This window comes from Misgurnus anguillicaudatus, chromosome 10 (assembly GCF_027580225.2).
Source record: "Misgurnus anguillicaudatus chromosome 10, ASM2758022v2, whole genome shotgun sequence".
Taxonomy (NCBI): Eukaryota; Metazoa; Chordata; class Actinopteri; order Cypriniformes; family Cobitidae; genus Misgurnus; species Misgurnus anguillicaudatus.
In genome coordinates, this window is record NC_073346.2 from 20,303,801 (window position 1) to 20,331,524 (window position 27,724).

Sequence of the window (27,724 nt, forward strand, 5' to 3'; positions counted from 1 at the left end):
CCAAATTCTGACTTTACCATCTGAATGTTTCAACAAAAAACGAGACTCATCAGACCAGGCAACATTTTTCCAGTCTTCAACTGTCCAACTTTGGTGAGCTCGTGCAAATTGTAGCCTCTTTTTCCTATTTGTAGTGGAGATGAGTGGTACCCGGTGGGGTCCTCTGCTGTTGTAGCCCATCCGCCTCAAGGTTGTGCGTGTTGTGGCTTCACAGATGCTTTGCTGCATACCTCAGTTGTAACGAGTGGTTATTTCAGTCGGCCCATTCTCCTCTGACCTCTAGCATCAACAAGGCATTTTCGCCCACAGGACTGCCGCATACTGGATGTTTTTTACTTTTTTACACCGTTCTTTGTAGACCCTAGAAATGGTTGTGCGTGAAAATCCCAGTAACTGAGCAGATTGTGAAATACTCAGACCGGCCCTTCTGGCACCAACAACCATGCCACTCTTAAAATTGCTCAAATCACCAAATTTCCCATTCTGACATTCAGTTTGGAGTTCAGAAGATTGTCTTGACCAGGACCACACCTCTAAATGCATTGAAGCAACTGCCATGTGATTGGTTGATTAGATAATTGCATTAATGCGAAATTGAACAAGTGTTCCTAATAATCCTTTAGCTGAGTGTACATCACCACGTGGAAAATGAGGCAATCGCTACTTCCATTTCATGGCGACCTTCCAAGTAATTCCATTATAAATCGAAGCACACTGAATATGATCTGTAAATAAATAAGCACACTGAAAAACTACTAAATACTGAATTTATTGTGGATAGAAAAGCTTGTGCTTCTGGACAAATACAAGGCTTTCATTGAGTTGATCACGGTTTGCGACAAATACTATGAAAAATACATAAATACAAAATACATGTACATAAATCATTCTGTATTACTTTAAAGGAAAAATAAAAACATTTTACAAGGCACTGTAGTGTCATTGTACAATTCACATTAATCAGAACTGTAGTGTGGATAGAAAAAGTATTGAAGTAATAAATACAGATGAGGAAAAAGGCAGCTTGGTATCAAGAAATGACAGACTTTGATTCAGAACATGAATAATCGAATTCTAGCTACTGTATTTTATATAAACTGCTACTTTGATATTGTGCATTGAAAACAACAGATCAAATTGATCATGGTACACAGAGAACACAAAATGAAATAATTTTTAATTTCATTGTTATTTTAAAGATAAAAATCCACTAAACATACTTAAATGGATGCTTTCATTATTTAATAAAGACAGAATGTTATAGTGCTGTTGATTTTAAATGGCTCTGCAATGTTTATAACACTACATAAAAAGCTCATAATCGGTAATCATAATTAACATTACAATTTTTAAAATAAAAACACAATTGTTGTTAAATGAATTTCAGTGTTGCATTAATGTAGTGCTGATTTACTCATACCTGGATCCACACCTGCCCTAAATCTATGTAAACATAATAAAATATACGTCTATTCTGAGAAGCAAGAATTAAAAAGGATTACAACACCTTTATTGATACTGTACAACTCTCAAAACTGGAAAAACTAGAATACAAGTTTTGATCTTTAAGACGCATGTTGTTGAATATTAACCATATATTAACCCCCCCCTGCTTTGCGTTTACCACAGTGTAAAACACAATTGAGGCAGATTTGTTCTTTTATACGAGTACAGACTGCAAAACACATACAGTAGACTGCTGCAGTCATCTCTTTTGATCAAATTCAATCTTTTGTCCTTCGCTTCTACTATATTACTCTTTCACATAATGTAAAATGAAGCTTCTTACTTCACTTACTATCCCTAATGACTTTTAACCTCTAATAGTCTCATGGCACTGTTGTCCATTACCTTATTAACTATTTCTACTATTAACTATTTTTTGTGAATAAAATCTATGCTGCACATATAAACATCAGAAGTCTGCTTTTCTAAAATAAAGGGGTGCCTTATTCTCACATTTACTATAATGCCGATCACAGAGGTTGCCTCAAAAAGTGCATCTATTGCTTTAAATGTCTGACATCATCTCGCTGACAGTGTAAATGTCTGGTGTCAGGGTACAGTACCGTGGCATAGTGGTTTAAGACTTAAAGTCTCACTGCTAAATATTGATTTGAAAGCAGGACTGAAGTTACACAGTGTCCAAGAGTTGCATGTTAATCCAATTTCCTTTTATGGACACATCAACATCAAACTCATTCACGCCCCATTCCATAAATTCTTCTCTCTTGTTTCTTCAGCAAGAACTGGTTTTTAGATTGCTCTCGGTAAGGATGGAGGTTATGCTGGAATGATCATATAATCCATCATCATCTTCATCCTCGGAGCTCAGCACCGAAGAGTTCAGAGCGGACTGCCGGGCCTGCTGGACCTTCCTCCTGTGGTGAAAGATTGAAATTTGGGTAGAGGAACTGCACTTTCAAATACATTTGTATACAAAACCACATATTAATTTGGGGAGTAAATACAGTTTATATACACTTTCTTTCCTTTAAAATTTAAATACCTTGTAACCTACTAAAAAAAATATTTTTTTTCTACACTAACATACACTACATGGCCAAAGGTATGTGAACAAGCTCTAATGAATGGGTTTGGCTTTCAGTGAAAACAATTCTTTTATGCCATTAGGTGGTAATGACATTCTGGAGAATTGTTTGCCGCCAACTCTGTGACAACAGTTCAGGGAGGGGCCTGTTGTGTTAAAGAATGACGATGCCCTTGGCCACAAAACAAGGTCAACAGAGAAATTATTTACAGAGTGGAAGAACCTGACTAAGACACACAAAGCCTGAATTCCATTGAATGAAATTGGGATGAACTGGAATGCCAACTGTAAGTCAGGTTGTATCACTCACCTGCATTAATAGGCAGCTAAAATTTGCAGATATTCAAGAGAAGGTTTGGCATTATTTGATCAACATATCGAAATTCTGCAGTACATGTCCACTAGTGGGCAGTGTGTGTTTAGCTGATCTGAGGAAAGTCATCATGTGTGAGGTTTAAAAGATAAAGACCTTAAGAGATTAAAGGCATGAGCAGGACACTGTTGCCCTGAGTAAAGTATCAAAGGTTATCTGGAAAGAGTGGCACTACACAAAAAACCCACACAATAGCCCATTGATTCAATAGTCATGACTTAAGTTTCCTGTATCAGTGTAGCTCATGGTCACATGGCATTTTTAGAGCAGGAATGGTAATGGGTAGTTAAGTATTTGCATTTGAGTCTAAACTAGAGCCACACACTGCCCTCTGCAGGGCTAACTGAAAAACAACAGCATGACAAACACAAAGTAGCACAAACATACTTGAGCTCATTCTCCAGCGCCGTCACTCGAGACTGCAACGCCTCCCTCTGTTCCAGCTGCTCCTCCATATCTCTGATGGCTTTCCTCCTCAAGCCTTCAAGCCGCTCCGCCTCTGCCTCTCCTTCATCCACCTGCCTCTTCAGAGCCTTCACCCGTAGAGTCAGCTGCAGAAGGACGCATGCGTTTAACACAGATTCACTACAACTACACAGATTAACAGAGAGATGAGCTTTGAATGTCAGTCAGCTGGTCTCTCTGCTCTATGTGCTGCTGTCTCTCGTCATCCAAGGTGATGTTCAGATCCTTTAATTTCCTCTCCAGACGTCGCTGTGATGACAGCACTGTGGTTTTCTCCCTGTAAAAACGCATACGTATGTGAATGGACGTAAGGATGTCTTTTGCCTAAGGTACAGTACATTATGGTCTGGTTTAGCTAAAACTAGGCCTTAGTTAAATTAAGATGTTTAAGCATCTTTAATAAACATGCCTTAGACAAAGACGTTACTGGTGTGCATCTAGAGACAAACCAGTGAAATTAGCTTATTTTTTAGATCTGTCAGTCCAAGTTATTTTCAGCTGAGTCAGCTCAAACACGTGTCAGTCTAGGACTAGGCTTAAGCCTCGTCTGTCAAACCAGGGGTATGAGACTCTTGGGCCCGGTTTCAGATACAAGGCTTACACTGCAAAAAATGAATGTCTCAATTTTTTTTTCAGTAGACATATCTAAAATTTTTTAAATTAAAGATACTTTTTCTTGATGAGCAAAATGACCTAAGAAAAAATAATCTAGTTTTTAGACAAAAAAATATCAAATTTAAGTGAATTTGTGCTTAAAACAAGCAAAAATAATCTTGAAATAATATTTCTTTTTTCTTAAACACTTAATTCAAGCTAAATTTTGTCACCCCATTGGCAGATATTTTTGCTTGTTTTAAGCGCAAATTCACCTAAATTGTATATTTTTTTGTCTGAAAACTAAACTTATTTTCTTAGGTCATTTTGCTCATCAAGAAAATCATCTTGATTTAAGAATTTTTTGATATTTCTACTGAAAACAAGACAAAAATACTAAGTTAGAAAGTAATTTTTTGCAGTGTAGCTAATACACTGCAAAAAAATATTTTTAAGAAAAAAAATTCATGGAGTAAGCAAATTTTTCTTTAAATTCAAGTAAAATTCGTGTTTAAGAAACATGTTCAAGATTTTTTGCTTACCCCATTGGCAGGCTTTTTTTTTTTGCTTGTTTTATGCACAAAATCACTTAAATGTAATATTTTTGGTCTAAAAACTAGTCTTGTTTTCTTGAATCGTTTTGCTCATCAAGAAAAAGCATCTTAATTTAAGAATTTTTAGATATTTTTACTAAAAAAAGACAAAAATACTAAGATATTTTTTTCTTGAAGATCATTTTTTGCAGTGTAAACATGCCTGAAAATATGTTACTGCACTGCAAAAATTGACTTTCTTACTTAGTATTTTTGTTTTGTTTTTAGTACAAATATCTAAAAATTCTTAAATCAAGATGCATTTTCCTGGTGAACAAAATTACCAAAGAAAATACACTGCAAAAAATGATTTTCAAGAAAAAAAATCTTAGAATTTTGTCTTGTTTTCAGTTAAAATATCTAACACTTCTTAAATTAAGATGCTTTTTCTTGATAAGCGAAACGACCCAAGAAAATAAGTCTAGTTTTTAGACCAAAAATATCAAATTTAAGTGATTTTGTGCGTAAAACTAAAACAAAATCTGCCAATGGGGTAAGCAAATTTTTCTTGAATTTAGCGTTTAAGAAAAATTTTCAAGATTTTTTGCTTACCCCATTGGCAGATTTTTTTGCTTGTTTTCTGCACAAAATCGCTTGAATTTGATACATTTTGTCTAAAAACTACACTTATTTTCTTGGGTCATTTTGGTCATAAAGAAAAAGCATCTTAATTTAAGAATTTTTAGATATTTTAACTGAAAACAAGACAAAAATAGTAAGAATGTCATTTTTTTGCAGTGTGGTGTGTATTTTAAGAAACATCAATGGTACTGGCATATTTCAAGATCTGCACATGCAAGTTATTTTCAGTTGAGACAGCTTAAACATGTGTTTTAGTTGAAGTCGAGCCTTAAGCCTTGTCTGTGAAACCAGGGTTTAGTGGTGGTTCAGTTAAGTCAGGACTTGGCCTTAGTTATATTATATTTTTATTGGTTTTACAAACATCCCTTACAAAAAACATTATTGCTGTGCATCTTGAGATAAAACAATGGCACTGATAAATTTGAAGATCAGTGCTAGCTGTTCTCAGTTAAGACAGCTTAAACAAGCATTTTAGACTTGGACTAGACTTGAGCCCTGCCTGTAAAACTGCCCTTGAATTTGTTAAATGTGTTTTTGTTTTAGATATTGGTGCATTACTTCACCTTCCTATTGAAATATGTGTGTACTCAACTGCTTGGTTAAAACTTTTTTAATGAAGTTCAGTAGAATAACTTTTAACTTAAATAACTTTTTTATAAATATGTATGTATGCAGCAATGCTGAAACTTCCATTTCAAGAAAAGTGCTTTTCAAAATGATCATTTAGTGCATTGTTGGTATTGTGCAACTTCACATGGTTTTAACTCATTACACTGCATTTCATTAGGGCCCTTTTTACCTTTCTTCTGTGCGCAATCGTTCCTCAAGTTCCTGGATTTTGCTCTCCAGCTGAGACACACCAGTAGAGGAGCGCGATTGGCCCTCCATCTCTGCTACACGAGACTTGTACTCTTTGATCTGAAAGTGATGTGAAACAAACTTTGTGAAACATCTGAATGCATTGTGCGGTTAAACAAAGCCAAGAACAAAAAACAAACATCACTCCATAAAAAAACCTCAATTATAATGCTGTATTGTTCAGTGGTCATGTGGTGTACCTGTCTCTCCAGAGCATTTTTGTCCAGTTCCAGGTCTTGTTTGGAGGTTCGCTCTTGCATGAGCTCTGCACGCAGCTGTTCAATCTACACAGAGCACAAGTGTTACTCTCCAAAGCGTTTAGCAGATGCTGTTATCGCTCATGATTCACGACTACAATGTGTTTATACAGTACCTGGTCACGGCTCCTGGTGATTCTTTCTGTCAGCATCTCACCATTGCTCCTCTCCTCGTCCAGCTCCAGCTCCAGATGCTTGATTTTGTCCTGCACATAGAGACGCATGCAACACAATGAAATCCGAGAAAGTGTCATTCCTTTCCAACAACTCTCACCAAAATGTAAAATAAGCAATTTATCAATACATTTACATTTGTGCAATATGTGGCTGCAGTTACAAAATAATAAAAAATAGATGTGAGGATGAAAGGCGCACCTCCATGCTGCGGATCTCTCGGGAGCGGTCGGTATGCGTGCTGCGCTGCGTCTCCAACTCACTTTCCAGATGTTTGACACGGTTGGTGAGGAGCTCTTTATCCAAAACTATATTGTCTTTCTCCTCATAACACGCAAACAACTCCTTCTTTTGACGAGCCAACTACATATACAAAAATATGCATATAAATACATGTAAATGATGTATAAAACCTATAATAAGATGTATGCAGGAGGTCTGCGCCACACCTCCTCATGTAGGGAGTGAATAGTGCTCTGAGCTTTCTCCAGCTCACTGAGTTTCTCTTTGGTGTTTTTCTGAGAGTCCTGCTGCTCCTTCTTCCACTTCTCTTTCTGCTCGTCCAGCTGAGCCTGAAGGAGCCGCACCTCCTCACGGGAGGACGCAGACAAGCGCTCTATCTAAAAGACACACAGAGAGAGAGAAAGCGTTTCTTTAAATGTTTCTTACCGTCACGTTTGTAGCAATTTGTCGTAAACACACTCACACACCTCTTTGTTGAGTTTGTCTAGCGCTCTTTCCTGCTGTCTTCTCTGATCATCTAGCTGTGTGTTCTCCTTGCGCATGCCCTCTCTGTCCCTCTCTCTCTCCTCCAGGTTGCGAGCCAGCTCATCCCTCTCCAGGCCCAGCCTGCCGTTCTCACGTCTGAACTCCTCAAGTTGCTGTCTCAGTTTTCTGGTCTCCTCCTGCTGCTCCTGTTCAACCTCCATACTCTGAGACAAGCGCTCCTGGAGCTGAGACTAAAAGGACAAATATACAGAAAAAATAATTTAGAAATCTATTCTTCAGAAAATTGTTGCATTAATTCTGAATACAAATGGTTTTTAATGAATGATTTACACACATTTGGGTGATTCTCAAATTAGACTTATGAGGTGTCATGAAACATTTTGATAAAAAAAGTAAATGCAAAGTAAGAGTATCAAAATAAGAACATACAGTTACAAACATCTCTTCATGTACTATTTTGCACATGATTTCAAATGACATCATACAAACTTTTCAAACTTTTTAATGAAAATGTTCATTACCGCAATGTGTCCATGACTGGATTTGGGTTCTTTGATATGGAAATATTTATAATTAAAAATTCTAAAAAATAAAAAGCTTCAGTGCATGTTATACTATAAACATTTACTGTAAAGAAACATGTTGTATTTGGTGATCATTGGTAAATGTAGAGACAATAATAAGGAATATAAATGTGTCCAAGAAATATTTTCTCATCCTCCGCAACAATTTTCAATCATTTTTTAAGCCCTCAAGAAACTAACTTTATAAAAAAAACTTGTTGGAAGGGACATAATTGACTGTGACACTCAAGATGGCTACCAGGTAAGCAGTTCTTCTTTTTTCACTTCAGATAAAAATGTACATTTTGTTTGTCATATAGTACCTAGACAACTTTTTAGTTCTCATTACCGAAACATGAAGTTTGTAAATGCATATATGTAATGTAATATTATGTTGCGGTAATGATAATTTTTTATAATGATAATCTAAAAAATGTAAATAATTCTATAGGAAATATTTTTTAAATCCTCTAAAAATAGTTCAGACCTTAATCTTATATGTACAAAAAATTGCCTTCAATGGCTTTTAAAAAAAATCTGATGCTGGACACATTTAAGTCTGGATTTTGTGAGAATCAGTTTTAGAATCACCCATTTACATATCTGACACTTTTATCCAAAGTGATCTACATTTGTGCATTACAATGTATACACTATCTGTATGTGTGTTTCTAGGATTGAACCCACAACCTTTTGCGCAGGTAATGCAATGCTCTAACAGTGAGCAACACCTTATTTTTATGAATCAATGACTCAATAATTGTGTGGCATGGGTTTAAAACATCTGTAATAAAATGGGATTTTGGTTAGTACTGTCATATAGTAGAGTCAAATACGTAGGACACCATTTCAATAAAAAAACTAGCAAAACATAACACAATAGCCTTGAGTATTTAAAGACTGATGATGCGTATCCTCACTGTTACCGTGAGAAAAAGATGTTTGTTGTATTTAAGAGAGTCAACAAGGGGTACAGTTACACAGTTATGTCTGCTTTCTAACCTCCAGGCGTGTAATCCTTTCCTTCATGCGTGAGTTTTCTTCCTCAAGATCTCTGCGTTCCTGCGATAAACTTATTGATTGGGATTGAAGAGAGCCAAGTTTCTTGCTCTCTGACTGCAGCTCTTCTTCAGCTGAGAGCAGCCGACTGCGCAGTCGCTCCACCTCCTCTTGCGCTTCACTCAACTCTTTGCGCAGAGCCTCCATCAATGAAGGTTCAGCTAGCTGATGGGTGTTAAAAAAATACACCAAGATAAATAGGTGGTGTAGTTTATAATATAAACCTCATGTTTATAGCATGATCATTTCATGTACTGTACCTGTTTGGCTCTCTCATGTGCTTTTGTAAGTTCCTCCTTGCTTCTGCGCGATTGGTCCTTCAACCTGTCAATCTCATATTTCTGCTCTGCCTCCAGCTCCTGTTTGCTCTTCTTTAGTAAAACAATTTCCATTGTCTTCTTATCAAGGTTTTCTTTAAGTTTATCCATCTCTGCTTGGGCCTTCTGCAGGTCGGCACGGCAACGCTCAACTTCCTGAAAAACCATTGGCATTAGTCATTCATTGGTATCAGTGTATACTGGTATTATTTGCACGAGTATTTGCGTGCGCACACCCGGGTGGGGATCAAATGTTGTATATAACAATATCAGAAGACTGGAATGAAAACAAAGTCTTTGAGATGTCTTAAGTAATACAGTAAGGTGTGAACCTGGCTGAGTGTCTGGGTGTGTTTGGGATCTGGTATTTGCTGTTTCATAGTGGTCACTTTCTCCTGCACCTCTTTGAGCTCCTCCTCAAACTCCTCTTTCTCCAGACGAGCCTGAAGTAATCTAACAACAACACATGACACAAAAAGTGCTTGTTAACCAGTATGCACTCATACTGCCCTCCAAAGGATAAGTATAGTAACTACTGTACGTGAACATTGAAACTTGAGCCACTTAAACACAAGCCAGTCAAACACTGCAAATTTAACACACTTGTTTTTCTAAAATGGGACAAAATTGAACCAGGAGACTTGGAGACATGTGTTACAAGACAGATGTCACAAAGTCCAAGACTCGATTTTGAACAAATGCGTAGTTACTGTGCTTTGACTTTGTTGGGCAGCTTTGGTTGTGTATAGCAGCCATGAAATTGTCATTGCATTTACTAATAATTTAAATCTGTGTTGGTGAACAACTGATTTGGTGTGAATATATTATCAGACCAAAAATAGTCTCAACTGATGGCAGCATTTCCGATACAGGTTAGTAGTAGAAAAATGTTTTGTTAAAAAATGTGTGTCATCTTCAAATGTTAAACATTTGTATACAAATTTAATTTCAATCAGAAATCAGAATTTCATTTGTTATTGATGTAGTATGATTTAGTGTTGGTGATCTTATATACAATGTCAGATTGATGCTCAAAATATTTTTCAGGATACTGTTTATTTAGTTATATATAAATGCGAAAAAAAATCTTCTAACACTATTTAGTATTTACTGTTTGGAAATTGAACAAAATAAAAGATATCATTTTAAATAAATAAATAAAAATTCAAATCAATTCTTAAACTCGTTTGTCGCCATTTTTGAAAAGTAGCCCGCCAGCATTTTGTTTGTGATTTTCACAAAAGTTAAAAAAATGCCTTCCAGGAAAATTTTCTTCTAAAAATTTATAATCATACAAATATATCAAATGAAAGAACAGACCCTCGGCTTTCAAACAAACAACAAACAAACAAACGAAAAAACTTTCATCCTATCTATATTTTTCTTCTCTGCTTATAAACTCTTAAAGGTATTGTGGATTATTTTCTTTTTTCCGGGTCGATCATCAAGACTATTGGTCCTCCTAGTTGTCAATCAGGAGTGTTGTGCAATTGCATTTTTTTAAAAAAGTGGAGAAGGCGGTTCTTTTCTAAAATTCTAGAAAATCCTCCGCTACACCTTTAAATACGGGTATTTTTCTTTAAAATAGAATTTTTTTAGCAAAAAGCTGAAACAATTGAATTTTTGTGAAGGAATTTTGTAAGAGATCAGATTCGGAATGATTATCAAACATACACAAAAGTTTAAAATTAGTAAATGTTTTGGCTTCAGTTGTTTATAAATTGGGTTAGTGGATAATCACGGTATTAAAGATTAACATAAAAATTCATCAGAAACACGTTTTTTATGCAAATGTTTTCTTTTAATTGACGAAATAACTCATCAATGGCGGGTAAAGAGTTAAAATTATCATCTTGTGATCTTTTAGAGACTAAGATTCAGAACTATAAAAACTAATGGTGTAATCACATCACTACAATTTTCTCTCAGTTACTCCGAGTCTCTCACTTTGCTTTTGGTTGAACAAGTTGTCCACTGCACGAAAATGCACAAAGGAAAAGAAGAGACATGAATGCACTGCATTAACAGAAGATGTAAATGAATAATCTGTAAATTACAAAAGATATCAAATCCAATGGGTTTTAAATGAACACCTAGTGCTTCTTACTCTTGTTTGGTTTTTCGCAGCTCTTCTCGACCGGATTGAAACTGCTCTCTCCAGTGGTTCCCTTCATCTCTACACTCCTCCAACTGCTGCTGAAGAGTCCTCACTGTGGAGTTCACCCGGTGACGCTCCGCTTCAATGGATGCTTGAGACTGAGGCACAGAAACAGAAAAATTCCTTGATATATATCCTTGATAATATTTAATATTGAATGAGTAAGGTCGTGTCAAAAATGAAAAGTAAAGTGAAATAAATTACTGAAATCAAACTTTCCCATAATTAGATTATAAGACAGTCTCACATGTGTGCAACATGGTAACTACACCAAGCAGTTTACCTGTGAAACCTGCTCCATGCTGGTTCGTAGTCGCTCCATATCTTGTCTATATTGTTCTCTGAGAGTCTCTATTTCCTTGTCATGTGTGGAGACCTCATCTTTAAGAGCCCCCTTAAGAGCGGTCAGCTCTCTCTCTTTCTGTCTCAGAAGGTCCTCATGTCTCTGACGTAGTGCTGCCGCTTCGGCCAAATCAGCTCTTGTTGCCATCAATTCCTGCATACAAAAACAAATCCTAAACAGCTGAAATGACGAGAAGCAACACAAATGTTTTGTCCATCTGGTACACTTGCTTGGATATGGACAAGAATCACATGATAGTGGTAGCTGACAAAATCTGAATGGTACAGAATAAAAAGTTCCAAATAGAAAAACATTAAAGGGGACATTTCACAAGCCTTTTTTAAGATGTTAAATAAATCTTTGATGTCCTTAGAGTACATATGTGAAGTTTTAGCTCAAAATATCATATAGATAATTTATTATAGTTTTGTGTGTGTCCTTTAACATGAAAATGAGCTGATCTCTGCACTAAATGGCAGTGGTGTGGTTGGATAGTGCAGATTAAGAGTCGGTATTATCCCCCTCTGACATCACCAGGGAAGCCAAATTTCAATGACCTACTTTTTCACATGCTTGTGGAGAATGGTTTACCAAAACTAAGTTACTGGGTTGTTCTTATTCACATTTTTTAGGTTGTAAAATGCACTGCGGACCCAATATTAGCACTTAAACATGGAAAAAGTAAAATTTTCATGGTATGTCCCCTTTAAAGGAACTGCTGGGAAATCATCACTAAAACTGAAAACACAACGAATGCTTTCTTAGTTTTATTATGCCGAGTTCAGACTGCACAATTTTAGCCCTGATTTGGGCTTGGCGACAGGTTTTGAGAAACCGCAGACAAATGCCCAAAATTACAAACAAATTGGTGCTCGTTCACACAAGTGACAATCAAACAGTGTGAACTATTATAGACGCGATTTGAGAGAATCGCCTCTCAAAATTTCAAAATGATGCAGTGTGAAATGTCTTCTGACTGAAAATAGCATTGGCAATGACCTACAGCCAATGAGAGAGCAACATACAGGGCAGATGAAAGTTCGGGGAGGAGTCTCCAACTATTTCCTTCTCCATAATCTTCTTTTCTGGTTTTTCTTCTTGTTGCTGCCAATAAGCGCACATGCATTTTGTATTGCAAGCTTTTTGCGGGCTACCATTTTGAATAATAATCCCAGTCTCACGTGAGAACTCCGGTCTTGCACGCGTGACTTCGCGTTGTTTCCTTGTCACTTATTGTGTGCATTTGGTTGTGAGATGTAGCTTGGGGACCGGGACAAAGTTGTCGGCAATTCTTCCTATGGTAAAGTGATGCAGTGTGCAGTCTGAACTTGGCATTAGTGAGAAAATGCAGACTTTTATTAGACATTCAGATGTTGTGCAGAAAGCCTGGTTAGGACACGGGTACCAGGGTAGTGACATCATTTCACTCTTCAGTTCATACAGTACTTTAAAATTATGATCTATTCTGAAGTATTTTGACAGCACCCAGACATGTTTCCATAGCTTGCTTTCTGACATAATTGTCCATAAGTCTATGACTGCATCTGACAGAGTATCATTTACAGTGTGTAAACTACTGTTTGTAACGTGTGTTTGTGTAATCACCATGTGCATGGTGTCGGCCTGAGCTCTGTTTTCCGAATCTCTCCTCAGCTCCTGCTGTAGTCCTGCCAGCTGATCCTCCAGCTCTCTAACATGAGACTCTGCATACTCTCTGTCCATGCGCAACTGAGTCAGTCTAGAAACACAATATAGCATAAGCCGACAACTTGTATGTATATCGTATACATGCATATCACTACTGGCATGTGAATGAAAAAAATCAGTGATGCTTTGTTGGCTCACAGACAGATTTATTCAGTAAAACTCTCAATGTGTAGCAGGCAGAAGATGTGTTTGTCTTACTCTGAATGCATCTGATGTAGCTCTGTACTCTTTCTGCTCAGCTGTTCCTGAAGCTGGACATTGTCATCAAGACGTTTCTCAAGCTCCTCTTTTAATGAGTCATCAGGTCTGCTCACCTGAGCTCCCTAGAGGAAAAAACTCTCATTTTAATCCCACCAGTAACTTCTGCATGTTTGAAAAAGAATAAATTCCCTGCACAGACTACTTTATGATACAATAATTGTTGACGGTCATACTGCATGTTTAAACTGTCAATGGCTAACAGAACAACCACTAATGCAGAGTGTGCAAAACAGGTTTTCTATGTAAACACGGTATTACCAGATTATGCTCCAATTAGCCCAAGCCACTATAATCCACGTCTACCCCCATGATAGCATCTAAGCAACAGACTAGTCATTAGTGGTTTGCTAACCTTATTGACACACAACAGGCTTGAAGATTTAATCTTGCATAAAGATCATAATTTGAAGTAATTGCTTAGAGAAAAATAGACAAAATAGACCCATAATTATTATGTGGCAAAGTAAATAAAGAAAACCAAAAGCATAAATATATCAAAAAATAAATAAAAATACAAATCACGTTCATTAAAAACCTATTTAGAATCCTATACACAATTAAATGTTTTGCCAATATACAGCACAGAATGCAGTACTCAAATGTACTAAAATCTAAAAAGAAAATGTGATAAATCAGCAAACGTTTGGACTTGCATATGTTAAGCTCAGGTGCTCTGAAACTCATCCATGCTGCAGAAGTCAAACACATCCATCATTCCTATAGCTTTTCTTTCTATGTCTGAGTAATTATACTAAAGTTAACCCACCCAACAGATAGAAAATAATGCGCCTTTCACATCAGACGCAGACATTACTGTACAGTTAAATGACAGACTCAAGTTTATTTCTAGATTAGTCTTGTTTAGTGTTTTTTGCAACTTTATGTTATTTTATAATCGTAAAGAAATTGTTGCTCAGGCAGAATTTGTAAATGCGTTTTTATATTTGACTGCTAACTGCTTAACATATGTGAATGTATCTATGCTCATAATAAATTAATTGTTAAATATTATTTAATGTGTGTGTTGGTGTTCTTGTGGGTAGCTGACAAGGAAGGCAAACGCTTAATGATGTTTTATATAAACAAGGTTTGGGAGGAGCTGATCAGACAATGAACTCAGCTGGCCTTCAATCATTAATCAATGAACATGGCTGGCTCTTAATCACTAATCAATGAACTTGGCTGGCTCTCAATGAACACGGCTGGCTCTCGATGATTAAGCAATGAACACGGCTGGTTATCAATCACTAATCAACACAACAACTTAGTACCAGCTCTATAAATAATCATAGAGTCCTTACCCTCAATTCTCTGGGACATTATTGCAAACCCACCTCCACCCCTTCGCCTCACTACGTACATTTAGCTCAGCACCGGGGATAACCCGGGTCAGGGCACGCCCCAGGCCCGGGGCTCCTTCCCCGGTCAAGGGACGAACGTTCCGAACTCGGGGGGTATTTCCCGAGCTCGGAACCTTCGCCCCGGGACAGCACGCCACTCACGCATATTAGCAGTCCCTCTTTATTGTCAGTGAGGCGAACTCGTAAATTCCACTTACTCGAAATTGGTGATTTAAGTGAGGTGGGATCTGCTGCCAATTCATTACAGTTTAGCAAAAGATGCCAGCATCTAAAAAGCCATTAATGTAATGCCAATTTGACAGATGCCAGAAAATACAACAGAGTGCCAACCTTACAACTGCACTAAATCACCCCAGTTCCTATCTGAATGAGTAAAGACTGCCAAATAACTCAATAGTATTCAAAATCAGCAATAAAACCAGACAACAGTAGGGTCAAATTTATCTTTGTAGCTCACAATATATATATATAATATAATATATATTTAATTTGGTTCAGTTATATGCATTCTAAAATAAACAAATAGATGGTGCCTATATCAAAAATGTCAAAAAACCTTGTGTCTGTTTTTTGTTTTCCAGTGCATAGTCATTCATGGTTCAGTTCACCTAAAATGCTTTGGAAACTGAGGTTCAGCATCAAGCTAAGGGTGGGTAAAAGTCATACTGGTGGTAAAGGCAGAAAGGCATTAACTGAGTTTTGGGTTGGGTACATTATGTGGATAGCAATACAAGTACGTACACTTATGTTATTGCCATCTTAAGATAAACTACATTGTTGTTTCCCTCACTGTTGTAAGTCTCTTTGCATAAAAGTGTTTGCTAAACATCTAAATATAAATATATTTGATTTGTGTCACTTCAGTGAATCGAAATGAATAAAAATAGATGTCTTGCCTCAAAGTGTTTCATTTAACAAACATGCATTACCTTCAGTCCTTGAATCTTACTGCAGATGACTCGAACTCTACGCTTAATGGCAGCATCTCCCTCTGTACTCCTGAAAGATAGATATATACAGTAATATTAGTAATTTATATGGTGTTCCTTTAGCTCAACTTGATCCCCCCAAAAAACACACATAATGATTAAAATGTTTGAATGCACAATATGCTGCTGTAGATAAAAGCGTCTGCCAAATGCATAATGTAAACGTTATGTAAATAAAGTTATGAATGTCATTTTAATGGTTTTCTGGTTATTGACATAAAACTGATGAGCAATACAGAAGTTCTGGTTTTAATGTCTGACTACGAGTTGATAGCGTCAGGAGAGAAGTGCAAAGTGTTTTAATATTAAAATAAAGAAAATTAATTTAAATGATAAAAGACAGTATTTCACAGTTCATATGTTGTTAAACTACAAAAGTAAAGGTTTCAATCATGCAGACACTTTTTATATGGGAAAAATATCATCTGTTTTGTTGGTTTACCCTTGACGCAGAACATCGTAGATTATCTGCTGTATTTGATCTTCAGTTGAGAATTCTGACCCTGAACTTTGACCCTGGTCCAGCAGGAGGTCAGGGGTTACCTAAAAGCACATGAAGATAAGATACAAAGCTCATTAAACATTAACACGGCACACACAACGGATGTGAAAAAAACTCTCAAAGTAATATTTCTTAGACAATCTAAGAAGTACCAATGAATCGGTCTGAGTAGTAATACGAGTATGCACTTCATTCTCTTCTGTCGTGCATTGAATGTCATTTGGCTTGATTTAGCTTGTTGGTGTCAGTTAACCGAGTATCAGGTTTATGATTAACCTAACTGTAACCTACTCAGATTCCACCTAATATACATACTTGCATCTTCCAAAACATCTAGTCTTCTAAAACCAATCTAGCATGTTAAGGTATCATAGATGGGCTTGTGATGCAAAAACTGTTCCAAAAGGTTGACAGCAAAACACAATTTTACAAACTACAGAGTATTCACCAAACAACGAATGCATACTTTCAAATAATGCAAGTGATACATACACGGCTCATTTCTTTAATTACTCACATCAATTGAATCAACTGAAGTGGGCCACTGATTGGCTGATGAAGTTACAGCAGTGACCTTGGCAACTGACCCGGAGCTCCGCCCCACACTGCTGTAGGCTGAACCAGACGAGGAAGAGGGTGGTGAGGTATATTTGTTCGGAATAAAAGATGAATGTGATGGCAAGGTTGAGGAAGGTCTGTCTTCGCCATTCATGCCAGGATAGCGCCCCGTAGCGGTGACTCCAGTGTTATCTGCTTGTGTGGTTGGGCCCCCTTCAAACTTATTGATGAATCTGGTGACAGGAGTCTGACGGTTGGAACTGGGAACTGATTGGCTTTGATATTGCTCACTGTATTGGGATATTTCAACAGATTCTGCTGATGTGTAGTGACTGCCTCCTCCTCTTCCTCTACCCAAAGTGCCATTCAGCCCTGTCTGGTAGGAACCACCCCACTGATTTCTTTCCATCCTTTCTCTAGGAGGCTCCCTCTCTGATCCCACACCAATACCTCCATCCAGGTTACCGTAGCTACCGGAGCGTCCATCTCCTAGGGGACGGCGAAGCTGATCTGTGAAGTCATCACTGCTGCTTTCTCTTTCCAACAGGGATCCGTGAGAATGAGCCCTACGCAAGTTGGCGTTCTCTCCAGATGAGAAATAAGGGCCCTGGATTACTCCATCTTCTCTCCTCCTAACATAAGTAAAAGAACAAAATATTTTTATATACATTTTGGGATTGAATATAACTTTATGCAACATAGAGGGTGTCTACAATTCCAAAAAATTATTGGCGTTTCACATGGTACGCAGCCACTGCGAGTGTTTAGTTATTTTTCAATAGGAGACGTTTGCGGATTTCGCCGCTTTCCGCGTACCGTGTGAAACGGCCATAAGTAGGCAGCTCCAATGTGACTTTCATATACATTTAAGAAATACTTTTATAACATAAGAAATCAACAACAGCACTAATCATGCAAAAGACAGCCCAGGATTTATCTTAATAATGGCCTTAAAAAAGGGCAAACATTACCTGGGCAGGCTGTTGTAGGCAGGTGGTTGGGTTCTCAACTGCACTCCATAAGAATCTCCTTTTTCTCCCTCTTTCAGCACAACATAGGGCTGTCCACCGATTCCCTGCACCCTAACGGCCACTCCATAGCGGGAAGAGGACTTTTTTGGACCATCTTTTCGAGGCTGTCCGCTCCCGGTCCCTCCCCCTCCTCCTCCGGTATCATGCAGGTCATTTATAAAGCGAATCTGAACACCATGGTCCACTGGAGTCTTCCTACCCGAGACAGGAGCAGACATTCTGGATCCAACATGAGTTCAGGAGAAAGAGAAACAAAATAACAATCATCACACACATATGCAACATTATTTGTCTCTTTTTGAAGATCTAACGATGGAACCATTGTTAGGAGGTGCTTTAGAAAACATCATCTTAATATTTTAATAAACTGACTGCTGGAATTCATGGGGAATTCAATGGGGGCAGTTGTGGCCCAGTGTGTTGTGATTCGTTAACCACCTTTCACATGTTGTCTGTACATGTCACACCCCTTACCATTATGGCTAGTTGCATGTGCCGGTGTATCGGAAACAGTGCCATCAATATTTTTATGATTAATTTGAGCCACGCGTGGATACTGCCTACCAGTGATCTGCGCGTGCGTTTGCACGTCAACGTGGACGACAAAAAACTATGCTTAACCTATGCCGTCGCGGCTACGCCGTAGGATCTACGCACAACTATAACGAGTCCTTTACACCTTTGTAGGTATTATTTAGTTGATTGCAAACTGCAAATCTATGGTGATCACTATGAGTGTAGCCAAATATGTGTCACCACCAGAACTATGTCCTATTATGAAAACAAACCATGGCTTTACTACAACAGGTGCTTTACTACAGCCTGTGGCTATAGAACAGTGGTCATCAACCCTGTTCCTGGAGATCTACCCTCCTGCATACTTTAGAGCAGTGGTTCTCAACTCCAGTCCTCGGGTCCCCCCTTCCCAGAATGTTTTAGATGTCTCCTTATAAGAAACACCGGATTTCCACTCATCAGGCTCCTTTCAGGATGTTTGAAACGTTTCCTTACTTGACACAATAACAAAATCAGGTGTTTTATATATGGAGACATCTAAAATGTCCAGTGGAGGGGGGAAATGGAGTTGAGAACCACTGCTTTAGAGCAAAGCCTGGTTCAGCACACCTGCCTCTAATTTTCAGGTTGCTGTGAACAGCTTGATTAACAGGTTCAGGTGTGTTTGGGGTTGGAGGTGAACTCTGCAGGAAAGTAGATCTCCAGGATCAGGGTTGGTCACCACTGCTATAGAAGCATGCAAGTACTAAACACTAACGTACATAAAAGTTGTAATCAAAGAATAATTTACACAAAAGGCAACATTTGAAGTGCACTTTTGGGATTAAAAATAAGTTTGCATGTGTTCGTAGGCATTTGTCAGATAAGTATGAATTAGCATAGCTAACTGGCTAGCGTAACCAAACAGCGCTGTTTATTGTTTACATCCTTACTACAACATAAAATGCAGCCCAACATGTTGCGTGATCCTGGGGGCAGGGTTTGTGTAATTTTGGGGTTTGTGATGTCACTAACCCAGACTCAGTTGAAGGCAATCTAGCTGTTTGCGGTATTTTTTAGAAGCGTTTTCTGTTAAAGCAAATATCTGCCGTTGCATTGAACTTTGAGCGTTGTTACTTTGCAGATGTTGTTTATGCTCAAACAGCAACATTACACATTAACTGTAGTTAAAAAAAGTGAAATCAGAATCAAGTACTCCTTTAATTCATAAACATGGAGACCATCAAGTAACAAATCTCACTCAATGCTGTGATTCTTGGCACATGAGATCCAATGTCCTTCATTATTCATTAACACACACAACAATAACAACAAAGACGGTATTTTTTTTCCATTTTGACTAGGCCAATCGGTCAACTTTATTGACATTTGTAAATCTAGATACAACCTTTTAATGTTAAGTTAGTTCCTGTTGTTGTACCGCAATGATCTGTGTTTCTACTAGTCATCCTGCTTTAAAAACATGTGATTAGGTACAGCCCTACATGTAGTTTTGTACTCATCTCTAACCGATCTCTCCTCAAGGAACCTCCACACTTGTGATGCAATAGAGGAGAAAAATAAAGGTGTGTGGTGTGATGGAATGAAAGTGTATGAATTAAAGAATGAAGGGTGTGACAAGGGAACAAAGAGCATTTTAAGACATCACAATTACAGTGTAGTGAACATCATCGGAGATAAATCATGATGACAGCTGAACCAGAAATGAAAGAGACAATGACTCAAGCATAGGGAAAAGATTAGGACATCACCTTTGTCAAAGCTTAGTGACATAAATACAAAGCAATCATCATTCCTGTTCTCTCATACCAAATAAAAAGACGCACCTTTATTGCTTTCTCTTTCTGTATTTTTCGTGTCAGTAAGTGACAACATAGCAACACACCACATACTTTGTAATGTAATCCCTATCAGCAGTCTGTAAAGCCTTCCCGTATGTGTGTGTATATGAGCGAGACAGCAAGATACAGTATCAAGAACCAGTGTAATAAAACACACTAAAAACTAGCTCATTCTTCTAAAAAACTATAGGAAAAGACTAACTGAGTATTTCAGGTTCACAATAATCAGAAAGTCTTCATGTCATTATTAATATAACCAAAGGTTTACTTAAAACAAACTGTCACTATATTAAGATTGTAAGAACATAAAGCAGTTATTAAAGCATGTATTTACTACATGTCGAATAAAGTAAGGTGCCTTCATGCCTGTATTACATTAGGGATGCAATAAAGGGGCTCATTATATTTTGTCATTCAATTTTTGGAAAGAATGATTGTTGAATGAGGTTAAAATGAGATCGGATTAAGAAGCGTTGAGGTCCCAGATGTGATGTAGGGAGTCAAGTGGTGATGGAGGGATTCAAGTGGTGATGGAGGGATTCAAGTAGTGATGGAAAGTCACAGGTGCTTCAAACAGATTCATTCATCATGTGTTCACTGTGGTTTCACTGGGATTTTTGTCATTTCTATACTCTCACACTTGGACAGGTGGAGTTTAAAGCACAGGTGACAGACTTTGAACTCCATAAAGGATTGTAAAAGCTACTGACTGGCTTTGTAGATAGCAGCAGGTATGCGGCCATCTTATAAAAATGATCCTGAGGTCATATAAATACGGAAAACAATTTCTGTGTGGAAACCAGTTTGTACTATAGCACAGACCTAGATGAGTATCTTGAGTTTCATTCTTTACTATAATATAAAGGCATTGTGTTTTGAAAACTAGTAAAAGGGCACTTTAAATAACTGCACACAGAACTGAAAACCACATTTGTAAAACCACAGACGTATGATATTTAAATAGGAGTATCATATTTCAGATAAACACAATCTGAGATTAGAAAATGTTCTGGCTATTCCAAGCTTTATATTGGTAGTAAATGATGCTACTGATTGTCTTTCTGATTGGCTATTATAGAGACCTCTGATCAAACTTCTCTAAACAAAATTTTGTGACTAGTCCTCATTTCTTAAGGTTTTTTTATATTGTAAACTAGGGCTGCAATCGAAATACTAATCGGGATTACAATTACGGGTCTTACATAATCACCAAAAGCCTCAATTACAGCTGTCTATTTGTGCTCATTTCTGTCATTTCTGTTTCGGCAGTATGTTTGGGCACCAAATACAGTGGTGAATCAGAGATTTTAAAATTGATAAGTTGGGGTGATATATCGGAGGGGATTGTCATGCGCATCTCATTAGTAAAGACGGTTCTGTAATTAGTAGTAAATCGCCATGACCTGTTTTCAAATAGAGTGGCATTTACTACACAAAGCCGTAATTCACTGACAATCAGGGGAATTTCGCATTCATTATCGCGGAAGAATTGCCTGCGATTTTGCCTAGCTTGTCAGTGAACTATACTGCTCTGTGTAGTGAATGCGACTTTATCGAAGACAGTTGATAGCGATTTACCAGCTTTACTAGCCATGTTTCCATCACCATGATTTTATGCGCATTTTTAAGTATTGCATCGAAAGCGAATGGAAACGGCAAATTTCGATTAAAAATCCCTGGATTCGCAAAATGTTTTACGCTTGCTTGAGGTGGTTTTTGATTTATGCAAAAAAGAGTAAATGCAAAAAATGGGAGATGAAAAACGCATTTGCCCAATAAATTCTGACATAGCAAACATTAAACCCACGGGACTGACCGTCTAGCTGTTTCCGCTGGAGTTGTCTTCACCATATATGGGACTCGACGTCATCGCAATGTCCTTGCTGCTAGTGCCTTCATAAAAATTCTGCATTCCTTCTTCTGTGCACAGCATTCAGTTTTGCAATTTAAGAGTTTCGTTGCAAAACGAGATAAATCCATTTTTTACATTTTTGTCAAAACATGTTTATTATTATGTTATGTCATTATTATTTTGTTTTATGGTGTTACTTAGCTGTTTTTTTTTTAAGTTATGAAGGTTTAAATCAAAACAAACCAACTGCAGTTGAATTGAAATTAATTGGAATGCACAACCAAAAAACAAGATTTCTGAACAATTAAAAAAACGGTGGTTATCTCGTTTTGCAACGAAACTCTTCAATTACAAGCTGCCCGGCAAACGCATTAATAAATTGCCCCATTGTGACTAAATGAAGTCCTGTCTTCATTTTCCACACATAAAGTTTTGTTCACTGTTGGTTACTAGATTACCCAATACCAATGTCATTCGCTCAAACAACTTGATGCATTTTGAAAATTTTGAAAAGATTTGCATTACGTTTGGATGGAAACCCAACTACTGATGAGGTGCACATGACAATCTCCTCCTATATATCACCCAGTCCAAGTTGACGTGTTATTTATACATTCATTTTATATATTTTACTTACAACATTACTCCCATAATTATTTGTGATTTACATTATATTATTTAGTTTTGGATGTTTAGAATTTACCAGGCAGCTGCTTCACAAAAAGTTATAAAACATTTTAAACATTTCTTCAATGTAAAATCTATTAATTGGCAATAACAGTAATAATAATCATCGCAATTACAAAATCAATGTGAATAATTGTCAATTATGATATTTTTTGTCATAATCATGCATCCCTACTGTAAACTGAAATTGAAATAAGTAGAAACATTTTCTAGTCATTAGTCTTATGAAGTGTTCTGTGCAGCTGATCCTTCAAGGCCTTTTTTCCACTGTCCAAAACATACATAAGCACCATATAAACAATGTCATGTATGGCTCAAAATACTGGAACGGAACATACTATTTTAAACTACTCTGTATGTAAACAAGTGACAAACACAACAAGGCAAAGACATGGTCCCTATTACAAAGAAAACCATTCACACTATTTTCTCCATAGTAATAGTATTCTGTTGTCTTACCATGACCATCAATGGTTAACAATCTTCTGGTCAATTAAACAGCCTAAATTCAGTCATGGTCTGAACTAATCTATTTTCTCTGTCAGTGTGTCAGTGACCAAGCAAACAGAAGCACCATTTAGACTTTCTGCACTGCATTATCAGATATGCTGAATGGAGGGAGTCTGCGAGTTGGACGGAGAGGGAGAAAGAGGACCCTTTTTCCATTATTACAGTGAAATGGGGCAGAAAACAAGGGCAGCTATGCAGAGAACACTGCTCTCTCTATCATTCGTTCTTTCTTTACCTCACTGATATCAGAGAATGAACAAAATTGATTTATATAGTCCAGGACAGGTACAAGCTTCTGTGCCATAAAAAAAGATAATAATAGTAATATGTGATTCTGATATATTAAGACAATCAAAACTTTTAAACTAAAAAAGCAATACTCTACAAAATGGCCTTATAATGTATTTTCCACTATCAATAAGACACCTTAGCTTGTCAATCACTAAGTTTTGCCAGTTCAGGGGTAATAACATACACAAAGGAAACGTTATTGGAAAAAATTCAGCACAGCAGACCACATCTTTAATTGTACACATATGTGAATTCTAAATGATCAACAGTAAAAAAAAACCTAAACTTTATTTTTCCACTTTCTGAAGCAATGACAGCTGACACACTGACTATTCTGTTTAAACTAAAAACTTAACATTGCCATGTGTCACCTAGTATTCTGCAAACACAAACATTCAAAGCTTTATCATAACAATGTTGGATGAAAGTATAAAACAAGCTCTCCATGTCTTTCTCAGAACCACTGTATTTATATACTAATAATACATAGGCAATTTTTGCAATTTGTCTTAAAGAAAGCGCACTTAAAAACTAATTACACAAAATAATGCAATTTTATGTCAGAAATTCTTCAGAACTGAATTAGAGGGTATAATCATGCCTTGCATTGTCAAAGTCAATAAGTTCAACACAGCTGATCTCTCAATTTATCCACCTTTCTCTCAAACGCGGAAGTAAGTGATGTGACGTATAGTGCGAGACTTCCAGTTCAATAGCCAGCCGATAGAAAACAGTGTAGTGGGAGCACGCATAAAACATGATTTAAACAGTTAATATCTACTACACCTGCCATGTATGAATCAGTGTGAGGATGAAATTAAGAAGTGGCTTGATATATGAAGATATATTCAATCATTTTGTGTTGTTGATCGGAGGTGACGGGTCTTCAACGCGCAAATATAAAAGCACAGAGACATACCAGTATCTTTACAATGGGAAAGTCAGTCGAGTGTTTGTACATGGAATTTACTAAGACTTTGTGTTTTTAACTTCTTAGTGGCTGGTTTAAAATGCCACAACTGTCCCTTTGGTGTGAGGTTTTTTTAAACTGCAATTTTTAATGGACTTGTTTATGGCGACGGCACGTCGAGCATCACGCGGTCAGACACAGTCAGCACAGCAGTATCTTTTTCATTCAACACATTGTAAGTTATTTGAAAAAACCATAATAAACATATTAAACTACTACATGTATTGAGTATTGTTTTCTTTTATGAAAATATTATTACATCGCTTCTTACGCACTAGGTGGAGAAATGAGCTTATGAAATTATTTGCTTAATTTTTTAAGTATTTGCTTTTTCATTTAAAACATAACAAGAGTATGCGCAAACACATTATGAACTATTACAAACATTATATAAGCAGATTATGTCGTATATATTCTGTACTGTAATCGCATTTTTGTAATAATATATAGTATAAATCAGCTAAATCAGCATATTTTTATCAGCATATTATTACTTGTTTTTAAACAATTATTGTATTTATTGTTTACGTCACATTTACGTCAAGAAACAGGTGGATATGTCTGCAGCACTTATAATGTGAACCATTGGTTGGTGTAAAGTATGCAAAACCACTATAACCTTAAAACGGAAACTCTGATTAATTTTTTCATTAATCTAGAAATAAGGAATTAACCAGTTCCTGAAATTAGTTTTGGGGTAGTTTACCTGACAAAGGAGCGAAACAAAGATTACATATTTCTCTAAAAAAAAAAGAGTCTAGTTGTTGTTGTGAAAAGTAGCCTACTGATGAATGCCTGGCCTACCATAAGCTTTCATCATATTTTTAAGTCCGTTATCCCTTCACTGTGTTCCACTAGTGCTTAACTCCCGTTGGCATTCCTTGTTTCCTGCCAAAATCCCACTCTTCTTTTTCAATAACGTTTTTGCCCCCTCCTTTCTAAATTTCAGTCTGTCTTCTGATTTCAAGACAAACAAGAATATCTTCTCTCTCTCTAATGAACTTCACTGGCATGACTAAAACAGGTTTCAGTGTTGCTAAACACAAGATCATACAGCCATGCACTTCAGAAGCCCACATATCCACATGGTTCTGTTTTACTACTGGATAAAGGCATAAACTGTACAGTGAATTGCTTCTGAGCTGTAAATCACACTAATGGATTAAAGACAAGTCAGCAATGATAGAGTTAACACAAATACTGTGTTATGTTTGTCTATGGCTCAGCAGCACTTAGTTGTCACTGTCAGATGTCCATAATGCCAGTGTAAAACTGATGCCGATGGTAGAACAAAATGTCTGGATTTCACTGTATCTCCATTTGTGACTACTTAAATTGCTTTTCAGTCTATAAAATTGGTAAGTAATTTAAAACCCATATAAAGACTGAGAACCTACAGTAGTATTGTAAAGAATTTGTGTTGGGACAAAGCACAAGCTGGCTCTATGAAATTCTTCCGCAATGAGTCACGCTTCAAATCACTAAAGATCCTGACGTTTATATTAACCCCTGAACAACAACACTTTAGCTTTAAACTGAAAAAATTATATATACATAAACGCTTAAAAACTAAAAAGTTATCTATAACGTTAGTTACTCTGAAACGTTTGACAGACTGTCGTACCTGGTACTTCAAGCTGACAGCTCATGACACTCTGACGCTTTATGTTGCCTATTCATTTGAATGGAAGTTTAGCTATTTTAACACAATACTTAAAAGTTCTTAGCGGACTTTAGATCATCACAGCACAGAAAAAAAGTTGTTTGCCACGTCAAGACTTATCTCATAAGTTCCTATAGCGAAAAGCGCAGGTGTTCACCTGTCCATGCACCTGCGCTACGCACGAAACGTATTAAATCTCTCGAGGCGAAGCGCTCAGTTTCACAGAGAAAAAAAAACAATGTTTATCACATTACCTTGGCCGGACAATAATCCGTTAAAGAGACATTAATCCATCTTTTGAGAAGGCCACTTAAAATGAGACAAAACACAGACCTCGAAGCAATTGACAGAAGCGTTACACGCAATGAAGAAAAGTTGAGCTCAAAAATGATTTGAAATTCATCTCGCGCGCGACAAACAACTTAGCATCAATTTCTACATATGCTAACAGACTTAGCGACTAACAGTTACAGCGAAAAGAAAATAAGATTTAACGTACCTGATATTTTAAGGCAAATTTTATGTTTCACTCTACTCTTCCTTTGCTCTTGTGGCTTTTCTTCATGAAAACTGATGTTATACAAAGTGTCTTAAAATGACAGACCTAACTACAGTAATGTGCCCCAGGGGAAACACTTGCTAAAGACAACCTGTTACCTTTCAGACCGATACCACATGCCCCGCCCAGTCTCTTTGTGAGGAATAATCTCATTGGCTGATAGTGGCGTCGTGGGTGGAACGCTTGAAACTGTTTCTGTTTCGACCATTGGTACGGTTGCATGTCAATCACAATTAAATCTGGAATTTGTTTGTCTCTTTGGTAAGTGTTTGGTATTCCTGAGTGACCTAAGTTGATTTGAGCTAAAGTGACTATGGCTAGTTTTCAAAGTTATGGATCATGAAATATAACTTTGTGCATGTTACAAATATTCTTGCACAAGCAAAATGCACTATTAGAGGCTCGTTTAGTTTTAAAATAATAAATGTAAAATTCGGAAATCCTAAAATTATGTTTAGCCTATTTCTCGTAAAATTTAAAGTTAAATAGTTTTACTAGCTGATTAAAAGTTTTCACTGTAGGCTATTTGTTTTTAATAAACGAACTATCATGAATAAAAAAATGAAACCATAAGCTTTATTATTGTCAAGTTTAGAAATTGGCAATGTCCCTTTACTCATCACCGTGGTAACAGCCAGGAGGTCACGTGTGGAGAGTTCGGCATTACATACTGTGTAATTGCATTATTTACAGCATTTTATAATAAGCAGCTGGATAAGATAAGCTGAACACTTGCCCTTTGTAGCTAATAAGAACGCCAATATCATTCTAACCAATAGATCTTAAACTGGGGGATGGGGTATGGGGGTG

General features: G+C 37.0%; 1 protein-coding gene across 1 annotated transcript; it reads right to left on the reverse strand.

Moving 5' to 3' along the window:
* Positions 1-753: 753 nt before the first annotated feature.
* Positions 754-27,030, reverse strand: cgna (cingulin a). Its single transcript, XM_073872085.1, has 21 exons — positions 26,855-27,030; positions 17,966-18,244; positions 16,954-17,626; positions 16,377-16,477; positions 15,875-15,944; positions 13,522-13,646; positions 13,222-13,354; positions 11,557-11,769; positions 11,223-11,371; positions 9,448-9,568; positions 9,059-9,271; positions 8,742-8,963; positions 7,158-7,406; positions 6,897-7,067; positions 6,649-6,810; positions 6,390-6,479; positions 6,217-6,300; positions 5,958-6,076; positions 3,552-3,666; positions 3,312-3,469; positions 754-2,381 (listed from the first exon to the last, which is right to left on the reverse strand). Exons 2-21 carry the CDS (start codon positions 18,241-18,243, stop codon positions 2,240-2,242), a joined length of 3,588 nt encoding a protein of 1,195 aa, XP_073728186.1. The 5' UTR covers position 18,244; positions 26,855-27,030; the 3' UTR covers positions 754-2,239.
* Between the last annotated feature and the right edge of the window lie 694 nt (positions 27,031-27,724).